The sequence below is a fragment of the Xyrauchen texanus genome, chromosome 46 (assembly GCF_025860055.1).
Source record: "Xyrauchen texanus isolate HMW12.3.18 chromosome 46, RBS_HiC_50CHRs, whole genome shotgun sequence".
NCBI classification, from domain to species: domain Eukaryota; kingdom Metazoa; phylum Chordata; class Actinopteri; order Cypriniformes; family Catostomidae; genus Xyrauchen; species Xyrauchen texanus.
In genome coordinates, this window is record NC_068321.1 from 13,998,319 (window position 1) to 14,011,340 (window position 13,022).

At 37.5% G+C, this 13,022-nt stretch overlaps 1 protein-coding gene across 1 annotated transcript; it reads right to left on the reverse strand.

Moving 5' to 3' along the window:
* Positions 1 to 57: 57 nt before the first annotated feature.
* On the reverse strand, positions 58 to 7,962 carry fgl2b (fibrinogen-like 2b). Its single transcript, XM_052119875.1, has 2 exons — positions 4,636 to 7,962; positions 58 to 2,019 (listed from the first exon to the last, which is right to left on the reverse strand). The coding sequence occupies exons 1-2, from the start codon at positions 7,946 to 7,948 to the stop codon at positions 1,316 to 1,318; spliced, it is 4,017 nt and encodes a 1,338-aa protein (XP_051975835.1). The 5' UTR covers positions 7,949 to 7,962; the 3' UTR covers positions 58 to 1,315.
* Between the last annotated feature and the right edge of the window lie 5,060 nt (positions 7,963 to 13,022).

Sequence of the window (13,022 nt, forward strand, 5' to 3'; positions counted from 1 at the left end):
AACACTCTTTACACTTTTGTCCATACAGAGTGCAAATTCGAGATAACGTGGTGTATTTTAACTTCTCCGGTTAGTTTGATAGAAAGGATTTGCAATGAAAAAAAAAAAATTGCATTTAAAGTAAGTAAATGGAAGTAAATGTGGCTTGTCCATAAATGTTAAAATATACACTGTTAAAATGTATAGCCACAATATGTAAATATTATACATGTAAAAATGATTTTATTGTGAAATTTGGCACAACAGCATTTACTGCTGTTGCATCATCATGACAGTGAAGTTGTTATACTGTATATGACGTTTTAAAAACCGATTAGGTTAGTAAGTCAATTTAACACACTAAAGTCATGTTAACATGTACTGTGTATTGTTTATCTTGTGGCTGAAACATTAAGGTATTTTAATGTTTATAAATCTAGAGATTTGCCCCATTCTTTTCCATTGTAAATGTAACTAACTTTTGTTTGTTTTTTAAATAATTGTGGGATGAGTCAACATCATTTTTTGTTGTAAAAAACATTATGCCACATATTATGTTGATTGAGCTTAACTTTGAAACCAGAACATTCCTTTAAATTGCAGTTAATTGATTTTCCACATCTAAAGTGTCCAAGGTTTTTACTGTGTATTTTTAATGATTGATTGATTAATTTGAAGTAATTAAAGGTTTACTCTTATTTACTCTTTAAGTTGAAGATTCCTCTTAGAAAGAGTCGTCTGAACAAAACATCTTTTGGAGGGTTGAATATTTCATTAGAGTATATAAAAATAACCTTTTACTCAAGAATGTAGTTTTCAACCATAAAGCATATCAAATTCCTACAACATACAATAACAATATTAGAAAGTTATAGAGACAAAAATATTCAAACATAACATGATTATCATAATGTGATGATGACATTAAATGGGGCATATCCACTGGCCCAGACTTAAAACATTAGTTTTAAGTGCATGACAAAATACACTATGCTACACAAAAATACTAATATTACTATACTAGTACTAATACTTTGCTTCTCAAAACAGAATCTGCACAGGTTGATATATATTTTATGGAATGCAAAATTTGGCAAAACATGAGAGGGCAGTTCAAAATAAATATAGATAAACAAACTTTTTTTTTTCTCTCTTCCCTCCAATTTCCTCCGCGTCTTGACACTCAAAGTATGTTGTAATGGTAAAGCCATAACAGTAGCAATTACATTTATTTTAGCTACTGGCAGTTTTATTCTATTGTATAAATTCAAAAGATGTCTTAATTTTTCTTTAGCTTAACTATTAGATTAATAGTTTTTGGATTAGTATGTAGGTTTTAGTTTACATAGTTTTTCGGTCTGACCATCATTCTGACAGTCTTAAAAGAATTTCTGTAATTTGTTGGGTAATATTCCATTGTAATATTGTGCCAGGTGCCCCAAAATATCCCATTGCGTACCCCTTTGTATTTTGTGTTATAATAGTTTCCATTTAAATTTGCAGACATGCATGCATCAAACCACCAGCCTGAGCTGTAATATGCTCCACAGTTTCCAGAGGGATACTGGTCATTGTCTCTGTCTGGAGTGCTGAAGAGCTTCTGGTTGTGATTGTACTTCTTACTTAACTGCATGGCATTACCAGCTGTACCAGAATAACCATCAATGGACATACGGTATTGTTGGCTCTCATTGGCCACATAAAAGTGTTTATAAAGGGCATATTCTTTGTTCCCTTTGAAGTCTTCGAGTTCTATTCGCAATGACATGTTTTTCGCCTTAGTCAGCCAGTGGATCTTGTCATTGCCAAGCCAAAACTCACCCATTAGTTTACCAAATCCCCTCTTGTACTCATCCCATGAGCGATTGAAACTAGTGCTGCCGTCAAATCGACGCTGAATCAAGGTCCAACCCCCATTGGAGGACCCCATATCACAAAAGACATGGAATGGGCTGTTCTTTGATCGTGGCATGACTCTGTATATGCCATTCTTTCGTGTTTTCGTTATGTAATCAGCGCAGTCCTGTGCAGGTCTTTTGTCTGTGGGAAATAAAAATGATTTACTCTGTTAATAAAACATGCTATTACAATGTATCAACAACTTTAACCCTCTTACAACGAGGGAAGGTATCGAATAGAACATATTAAAGGGATAGTCCACCCAAAAAATATATATTTTCATCACTTACTAAACCTCTTGTTGTTCCCATATGACTTTCTTCTGTGGAGCACAAAAGTAGATATTAGGCAGAATGTTGGCCCCAGTCACTTTTTACTTTTATTGCATCTGTTTTCCATAAAAAGTAAGTGAATGGTGACCAAGGCTGTCATTCTGCCTAACATCCTTATGTTTTCCACAGAAAAAAGGAATGTGGGTTTTGGAACAACATGAGGGGAAGTAAATGATGGGTTGCGTCAACTTGGGTTGCATCTCAATCCGCTCCTTAATTCAATAGTCAGGGCACTTATCAGTGAGTCAACCATTTATCTTTTCTCACATTATTTTGTCTTATATTGTCTCAATCGCAAAATCATTCCAGTGCACTGAAGCGTTCGCTCCCTAAAAATTCCCAGTATACACCGTAAAAACCAGGAAGGATTGGTGCCCTCTCTGATCCCTTACCAGAAACGTTATCTTCGGAAGGCTTTGAAGTTGTTAGAGGACGAGCATAAGAGTAAAGCTATGAAGTCAAAGCCTTATTTTCTCTTTGAAATAGATGTTGTTTGTAATGTATTTCATCCATTAGGGATGCTGTGGCTCAGGTGGTAGAGCGGGTTGTCCACTAATCACAGGGTTGGTGGTTCGATTCCCGGCCAACATGACTCCACATGCCGAAGTGTCCTTGGGCAAGACACTGAACCCAAAGTTGCTCCCAATGGCAGGCTAGCACCTTACATAGCAGCTCTGCTGCCATTGGTGTATGAATGTGTGTGTGACTGGGTGAATGAGACACAGTGTAAAGTGTTTTTGAATACCGCTAAGGTTAAAAAGGCGCTATATAAATGCAGACCATTTATCCATAACGACCATGAAAGGGAAATGATAATTTAAATATTAGTGCTGTTAGAAGAAGATAAAAAATACACACTTTTATGTTTTTATTTCTTCATTTACGTAATATATCTATTATAATTATACTGCACGTTTGAATCTCTTCTACGGAAATGCATGACAGTGTCATTTATACAGCAATGTTGTTGATTTATATCAGCTGTGTTTTAATGTGCGAGCTCGTAATCGAAAGTCAAAAGTGTCCTAATATGTAGTGGATAAACACCCTTGCCAGTGCCTCAATTCATGTTCATGATATACTGATTCACAAGTTAGTGAGCTGATTGAGACGCACCATAACTTATTCAACAGACGGAGCTAAACAATGTACAAAAAATGTTTTGGTGTTTGTCTTTGTCGTAAAACCTCTATAATAGATAAAGTATGGTAATTGCACTAAGGGTTTCATTTGTAAAGATGTTTTTTATTATTGCTGAGCCTTTAATGCATTACATGGATATTGTATGCATAGAAGACCTCCTGGATTTGTTTATCTTTGGTTTCAGGAGTTTACTTTGGGCCACAATGGGCCAAAATTCAGTCTCATGCTTTGCCCACTTCACTACAATCATTAGACAAGGGATTATAGCTTTGGGCATGCTAAGAAAATAAATCTAGTGTGCATGCATGAAGTGTGCATTGCTTTCGAGCCTTTTCTCATCCTCAAAAAAGATACCACTTCCTGATACATCAAACAAAAGGAGGCCTACAGCTGGTCTTCTCCTTCTCTGTTCACATCATACAAAGGCAAAACATCTGTTTCTCAGATGAGAATCCATATCCTGCAGCATCCTCCACTGATCTTTGTTATACAGACATTTTGGAATACTACCACATCACCAAGATAAATTGAAGGGTCAAAGAGCTACAGAACATGTGTTCAGGAATATTTCAGATTATGATATTTCCTGAGAATAATAATCTGGGTCGTTTTTAATTGTATTTTTATTTTTGAGATGTTTGGTTACTGTTTCAACTCTGAAACATTGGTTGTAATTTTTACAAAAAGTAATATTGCCTGTCTCATTACACAACACTGCAACCTTTGTGTTAAATAAACAGGCACTGCTGCCATACTGTAAACATTTTCTGTGTGCCTCGATAATTAAATTGAGATGTAAATAAACAAAAAATATTCTTGCAAATTGGACTGCAGCCTTTAACAATATGATTTCCCTACTGCAAAAAGCAGCTTAAACCAGCCTAAGATGTTTAGCTGATCTGTTGGCTGGATTTAGAGGGGTTTTGGGCACTTTTCAGCTGGCCAGGCTGGGATACCAGCTTAAGGCTGGAGTATATTTAATATTTCCACTAGCACTTCCATCTCGTGCAAGGTCAGCCTTTCAAAGTATACTCTTTTGAACATAAGCCCATATGGACGTGTTCAATGACTGCTTTGTGCTATTCTTTACATGTCCACGTGTCTAGAAAAACTGGGCTGCACACAGACAGTCCGCGCTTACTGTGCCGATGAAATCATTTACGTCACGTGCACTATGCAAGATGTGGAGGCACATGGACAACGGAAGTGTACTTTGACCTTGAGGGTGGATTAAGATGGTTTAAACTCCTACAAAATGTGATTGGCTTTAAGAAATCCTCACCTCTTTCTGAATCAAATGGAGGCCCGTTGTGGGTTTTAGGCCGTTCGGTTGGAGTGGTGTCACAATCACCACGACAGGTGCTGTGGAGCTTGTTTACTTCTTGGTCTCTCTCAGTTACCTCATCACTGATTGCATTTGATTTAAATCCCTCAGCTGTGTCCTCAGGGCTAAGTGAGAACAGTTTGGCTCTCTTTATTTCTTCAACATTTGTAAGCCTTTCCAAAACAACTGGGATTGTGTCTTTTTCTCCATTATTGCCTTGGACATTGTGCACACTATTTGGATTAGATAATATCTCCCCTGAGTGGTCTTTCACTCTGTCTTCATTAAGTTTAATAAGCTCCAGTTCACTTGTTGCTCCGGTGTTTTCAAAGCTTATGGGTGTCAAGGCAGTTTTCTGACTGATGTTTTTAAATATTTCAACAAGAGTGTTTGTAAGTTTAGGAATGTTTTTTGTTCTTTCTTCATGGTCTGTGTCCGTAATTGAGACTGTTGCATCATTGGAGGTCATGAATGGAGTTGCATTTACCCCTGATATTCCTTTCATCAGAGTGGGTGTAGTTGGTTCTAAATGTTGAGGCGTTGACATTTTCCTCCCACTGCTGATCTTGTCCACTCCAAATGGGGTTTCACCTTTGGTATCAGCAGTTCCTAAGCTGAATTGCTTGTTTTCTTCTTCACCCGTAGCTGAATTTGTGTCCCCACTATGTAGAGTGTATTTTAAATCCTCTTTGTTTTGGTTCTCTGTACCATTCACCATGTTTGAGATCATCTGTTTATCTCTGCTGTGTTCTCCAACCCGGGTGTTACTGTGTTTAAAGGTGTCCAAATCTAGTATATCACTTTCATGTTGAGTCTCACTCCCTGGTAGTGATTTTGACTCTATATTGGTTATGGCCAACCTGTGATTCTCCAATACGTTTGCACCCCTCACCTGAATGGTGTCTTTAGTTTCTTGGTTCTGATTCTGTTCTTTAGTAGATGTTGCCCCAATAGGCCTGATGAATTTAGGCGTCATACTTTCCTTTGTCTTTAAACCTCTGTTTGGATTGTTTGTTGTAGGCACAGTTTGAAAAGTTGGCCTTTTCCTTATGTAGATTGGTTTGATCAATCCAGTGCCATTTCTTCCTCTGCCTGAGAAGGGAAGCTTAGGACGGAGCAAGACACTACCATTTACTGACACTTTGGTCAACACATTGGGTTGTTTGGGTTCTCTAAATGGAATCAAAGATGTTGGGTGTCTGTCAGGACGTTTAGGGAGTTTCGGCATCCTCTGTGTGATATTTTTCACAGATCTCATCTTGTTTTGACTGGGTTCTTGTATCTTGCTAATGGTCCTTTTGCTGTTTAAAGTGGCAATGTTTAACCCGTCCTCTCCACTTTTAGCTTTGGGTGAAAATATTGAACTGGGTGTAGAAGTTATTTTTGATATCTGGCCTACTACAAGTGATTCAGTCTTATTGGCTGTACTCACTGGAACATCTGTTGATTTACTGCTCTTCACAGTTGGGGTAAGGGTGGGGCTCACAAGATCTGTTCCCTCCAAGGTGGCTTTAGCATTGCTCAAGATTTCCTTTTTTACAGTCCTTGCACTCAGTGAGTTAAAAGCGATTTCCTCTTTGGCTGCCTCTGAATGTTCAACATCAGTGAACGTTCCTGATAGCCTCTGATCTTTAAGATCTGAAGCCAATGGATTACCTTCCATTGCATTTAAAGAGCTATTAACCCTATCCAAAATATTTTGTTCCCTTTGTACAGTTTCTGTTTCTTTAATTGGGTTTAAAAACCTTTCATTGTCAACCTGTCTTTGTGGAGAGGATGAGTCTGCTCTGCTTGCTTTGGTACTATTCTTTGCCTCGTTACTTGTAATTACGAGACTTACATTAAATCCCACATGTTCATTCTCTTCTTTAACCATGTTTGGCTGTTCATCTCTGTCCATAACACTAGAGATTGATTTATTTGTTGTTTTTTGATTCATGTCACCTTGGTATACTTTTCTCAATTTAGTTGCAATCTCAGACTTGTTTAGCTTTCTGGAGCTTTCTACCTCAACAATAGTTACTTGGCTTGCATCTTTCAGGCCTTGTCTGTAGTCTATTGTTGAAGTAAGAACCCTGCTTGCATCTTGTTTGTTTTCAATCTTTTGGTTGTCAGTTGATGGGGTTAGTCCACTGCTTGTCCCAGGGTTTGTGTCTGCTATATAAGGGTTTGTTTCTTTTACCTGCATAATGGCAGTCCCCACTGAGGACAATCTAGTCCTTCTAGACCCAATCTTTACTGTCCTGTCCCCAGCTTGTGGATTTGGCTTCCTCAACACTGTAGGGTTCTTCAATCTGTCCTCATTTCTTAACTTGGCACCTCTGCTGTTTACATATGTCTTTGGTCTCAGCTCTCCACCTACTCCAGGAAAGTTTATGACCCTTTTGTTCTCAGATGATGGGCCTAAATCCATTGTCTTAGTGTTGGCATTACCTGAAATACTGCTTAATCCATTCTTATACAGCACATTCTGCTCCCTCCTTCTTACTGACAGGATGCCACTGATGTTCTTTACATTGCCATCCTTGAGAATGTTCAACTGCTGTTTCCCATGGGTTATGGGTTGTATGTCATCTTGATTTCTAGGAAGGGAGGGTTCAATTGATTCGCCTAGTTGATCAGTTGTAGGTGAAGCCACCTCTTTTGCCTTATATATGTCCTCTGGTGTTCCTGAAAGGGATGGATTTAATATTTTTACTTCTCTGCTCATCTCAGACCTCTGATCGGTGGTTCCTTGGTCTACATCAGTCCTTCTGTCAATGGTCCATCCTTGTCTTTCCAAAATGGCGGGATCCAGCCTCTTCATACCAACTCTGATGTTTCTCTCACTTAGTGTGTCTCCTAAGGTTGATGTGACGATCTGGACCACTTGTTCTCCACTGGGAATGTCACTTTGTCTGTCCATAATGGTGACGTTATGCCTTGGACTTTGAGCTCTCATTGCCTCCCCTTGCTCACTCTGGTCCTTTTGTCCACACCTCTCGGCACTCTTTTTGTGCTTACACTCCTGACAGTCCCTCCTCAGCTGGTTCACTGCCTCCTTTAGGTTCTGTAGCTCTTTGGCCATCTTCTCCAGCTCCTTAAAGGGCCTGGGCAACTGGATAGAGAGAGGGGGGAGGGTGATTTGGTAGGGGCAAAAGGTCTCCTCATCCCGGCAGTGCTCAAGGGGCTTCAGCTTGACCCATGAAGCAGTGTCCTCGGACTCTGGGCAGCTGTCACACGCCGAATATGCTAACAGGGCCCCCCAAAAGTACATCACAGCAATCCACATTGTGTCCTGTGTGGTGAGCAGGTCTGTTGCATCTGCCTAAGAGCGTAACTGAGATGGAAAAGGAGGGTTTGAAGGACCACCTCCCTTTTGGAGAGCTCAGAGAGAGGCAATGCTTTGTGATGACTCTACAGAGGACTCCAATCAGCTGAACAGTCTGCATAGAATATTCTCAATATATCAATAGTATAAATTGCTTTAGTATTGTATCTTTGTGTCCCATTAGAAAGATTATTGTGCATATACAAATGGAAACTTTGTTTGTTTTGTATATGAATTATTGTGATGATTCCATAATCGGTGATGAGAAGCAAAGTGAGTTTGTCAGCATTTGTATATATGTATATAATCCCTATGAGGAATGGTTTGAATTTGCAATTGGCATGTTTCTATAAAAACAGCAAACAATCACTTTGTTTTATTAAAACATTGTTGAAACATTAATTACATAGTTGATGTGAAATGGGTTATTATTAAAAATGTTCCACTGCTGTTCATAAAGTGATTACTCCTTACATTATTACATTATTCACTGTTAATTGATATACTTGATGATACTTTTTTTCTAGAAATAACTGACTAAATTAATATAGTTTAAACAGCACACTTATTTTGATCTTTTGATCTTGTGTTTATATTATTTTAACCTTTTTTGTTTCTAATGCACTTTACTGTTTGAAAGGGCATCAGGATTGGGAAGTAGAATGTGATTTGTCAATGTCACTTATGCTGGCTGATCCTTGCTGTTTAATCAAAACCATCACGGTTATCTTCAATCTTTAATCCTGAACACACAATGCATTCTGCATATGTAATTTCCTTTGTCACATGTGCAGAGATGCATATGTGAGAGAATTATGAAGGCATCCGGTTCCCAACATCCTGCCTATAAAGCTGCATGCACCACACACACACATGCACATGTGCACCCAAGTCACTCCTTACAAAGAAAGCATCAGATAGAATTACCATGCTACCTTTATATATACCATGGTGCTTACGTCGTACTTCAAGGTACTTTCAAGAAAGCCGTGGTTCTTTTTGGTACTTTCTTACAAGTGACAACAGATTCAGAACTGTGTTGTTGTGCTAAAAAGCCACTAAGTTCAGCACTGTTTGACCCTTTTGTTTCCAATAGATTGTTAGTCTTATGTATTCAAACTTGTATTGTATGTATTTGGTCCTATGTATTCAAACTTGTATTGTATGTATTTGGTCCTATGTATTCAAACTTGTATTGTATGTATTTGGTCCTATGTATTCAAACTTGTATTGTATGTATTTGGTCCTATGTATTCAAACTTGTATTGTATGTATTTGGTCCTATGTATTCAAACTTGTATTGTATGTATTTGGTCCTATGTATTCAAACTTGTATTGTATGTATTTGGTCCTATGTATTCAAACTTGTATTGTATGTATTTGGTCCTATGTATTCAAACTTCAACTAAATGTCTAATAGATTAATAGGGAAGTTATGTTCCAACACACCTTGGTTACCATCCAGCAGTTTTGTATGAACACTGATGTGTGTTGAGGTGTGGTTACCCCACATCACAGAGAAAATTACGTTATGCAAGATGTTGAAGCAGCCATATAAACAATGGAGCCAGAGTATTCCAGACATTAGGCAAGAGTGGTAAACAGTTCAATCCATGTGGCTGTAATTTCATGAAAATTCCCTCACCACTGTTTACAATTTCAACCTATGTCCAAACACAATGATAGTCTCTCAAGTACTGACTTCACAATGTTTTATAGTGCTTAGAGGTAATGTTCAACAAGCCAACTCCCAGTTTTATTAGTTAATCAGAAAAACTTTACCATATATGGTTAAGACTGTTTTTGTGAAGTGCCCTTTATGATGTCACAGTCTGAAATCCTTCTGGGATGGTTCAGCCCAATGGCAGTACCAATAACAATGTAAACACTGAGATTTTTCCATAGACCAGCTCAAACAAACATTTGACTGCCAGTTGGGTTTGAGTACCCCATTAGCGCCTGCTATTCAGCCACTTGGTGTCAAAGTGGTATTGGTTATGGACTACATTGTGATAAAAACAATAGACATGTGTTCTTTTATCATGTTCTACATTTAGGAATCTCTGCATTCCTAACAGTTACAGCAAATTCCATGGGAAACCCAATGAAAGTGATGTGGCTTCTTTTATCCTGATTTTCAAACTGGGAGAGGCATCTGGAATTGATTGTTAAAGTGCATCAATAACCGATAACATCAAGCTTGCTTGTTTGCATTACAAAAGCCTTGACTTCATTAGACCGTTGGCTATTGCATGCAAAGATTCCTCTCGTTGTAGCATGCACACTGCCAAGTTCTCGACTTTCTCGAAGTTCAGCCTTTTGCAAATGAGTTTTATGGGTGTCAAGCTAAAGGAAAGCATCAGACAAACTGGATCCTGAAAGGTTTCTTAATGCTGCATTTCTTGGAATCAGATTAAGCATATTGTTAGTTTGTGCATGGTGTCACCTAGCCATCCACACGAAAGCCATTGTTACATAACAAATCCGTGCAAACCAAATCAAATGTTGTAATGTTAGATGTGTATGTGAGATTTGGCCCCCAGTTCAGATATTACCAAAATATTTCTATGTTATTATATTGATAGTTCACCCAAAAATGAAAATTCTGTAATTTACTCAACCTCATGTAATTTATTTTTGTTCCATGGAAGAAAAATCAGTGGAACACGACCTTTTTTTTTTTTTTAACCATGGCTGAGTTCAGAATTGCATACTACCAATACTACTTTTGCCATATGCCAGAAATAGTAAGAGTAGTATTGTAGTATGCAATTCCAAACTCATATCAATCTCCACTTTTTTCTTCTTTTGTTGTTGGCTATGATTTTGCATATCGACACAACTGGGCAGGGAGGAGAATTTATGGTAAAAACTGACTTAAATATTGATCTGTTTTCTCACCCACACACATCATATATCTTCTGAAGATATCAATTTAATCACTGTAGGTTTATGTGCATTTTGGAACTTCAAAATGTCTTTGCTCATTCACTTTCATTGTGAGGACCTACAGAGCTGAAATATTCTTAATATCTTTGTTTGTGTTTTTCAGAAGAAAGAAAGTCATACACCTCTAGAATGGCATGAGGGTGATTTAATGATGAGAGAATCTTCATTTTGGGGTGAACTATTCCTTTAACACTGATGACAGGGTAGGTTAAAGTATTTTAGCTTAACCTCATTGTTTACGCTGCAAAAAAGTAAAGCATGACACAGTATGTATGCATTGTGTCAGCAGTTATTTAAAACATATGCATGCTACAAAATTATTCAGTGTGGCACACGATGGCTGTATGCTTGGGGACACTGACTACAGTGTCTTGTGTACACTATGTTCTTCATGTTCTCTATGCCATATTTCCATTTAAAGAATCCAATCTCAGAATACAGTATTTACGATTGTTTTGTAAGCGTATTAGTTAGCAATTTAGTTAGCATGGTCAACTTGTCGATACAACTTGGTTCTGTAGCATTGCGCTGTTCACGTTGACATTTCATTTGTCCATAATCCTGCTCAAAATAACTATAAAGTAAACATAAAATACCTTCTGATTGTGTGTGATTATGTGCTGTTTCATGTTCAGTGTGGACCGACAAATTGACTGTTGATGAAAATGTGTTGCTTCGATCTTTGTTAAATCACAATGTAAGTTAACATTGGAGAATGCACCTGAAAAACATTCTGTAAATGTCTGTTGAATGCGGACAGTGCCACAACTTAAAAAATAAAAGTTGACGAATGTGGGAGGATCTAAAAAAGAGCCTGTATGTGTTCATATTTGTTCTAATGGCACACTGTCTAACCCAACACGAGCAGTAAAAGACCAGAGAGTGAAAACACTGATAATACATTTTTATATACATACACATTTATACAAAGTCAGAACACTCATACCAGTGTCTTTTGACTGATTATATCATTCTTTTCATTTTTCTTCTTCCGTTTTTTTAGAGGATAATCAATTTTTTTTTTATTTCATTTTAATACACGAAGACAATAGGCCACAAATGCAACATAAAAAAATCAACTTTGAGAAAGAGAGAGATAGACACAATGATATCAATGTTTATGAGAGCACATAAAACCAGCAATGAGCTCTCAGAAACTGGTTATCAGGATATGATATGAAGATATTTGGGACCCTACAATGTCCTGTCTAAGAGCTGCTAGAAAACGACTAAAGTCTCAGTAAGCGAGAACAGTATGTCATTTTTATATATATATTTTTTTTTAAATTTTGCACAAAAACCTTTTTGACTCCTTCATGAGCAATGAAAACTCTTTTCGTATTTAAAGAGCCCATGAAATCGCCTAACAGGCAATAATCTTTCCTGATTTGAAGCTTGGACAGGACATATCTAATGACAAATACCCTTTTTTTTCCCCTAATAACCAATGGGCTTTAGTTACCTCACCACCATGAACCATGATTTACTACTCGTTATTCAGTTGCAGATGTTATTAGGGGGATGAACATTCTTATTCATCATCATATGATTGGACATAAATCTGTGTTGTGCAAGATGAGTCATCAATATTTTTTGCCCATTTTCACAAAAAGTTTTATATGCATATACGAGCTGAAAGTTCATTTTGTAAGCTTGTAGGAGTACACAAGCATATAGATGGCTTCAAAGCTGACAGACTTGAACTAAAAGCCACAAAACTCCAATTGTGATTTCATGGGGTCTTTATTTATCTATTCCGTGTAGCAGCTGTTAATTGGAATTAAAGGACATAAAGAACCTGATTTGATCCACTGACACAACGTCAGGTGTGACAAATAGACATCACAATCTATACATATTTATGTCATGCTCTTGAAGGTGTCCTATTGTTTTCCGGAAAAGGTCATCCAGTGAAGCAGAATCAGTCCTATGTGCAAGAAACCCTCTAAACGTGGAATAGATCAAGGGTTCAAGTGATATTACAGTAGTCTTAATACTGGGAGCAGTTAAATTAGCATAACACTTATTTTGAATGGTTTAACAACAGTTTGGCATTCAGTTATTTTTATATAGCACCACCCATTGA

Coding starts and splice junctions, on each gene's coding strand:
- fgl2b (XM_052119875.1), bottom strand. CDS start 7,948: ATGTGGATTGCTGTGATGTACTTTTGGGGGGCCCTGTTAGCATATTCG. Junction 2,020..4,635: donor TCCATTTGATTCAGAAAGAG/GTGAGGATTTCT, acceptor TATTTCCCACAG/ACAAAAGACCTGCACAGGAC.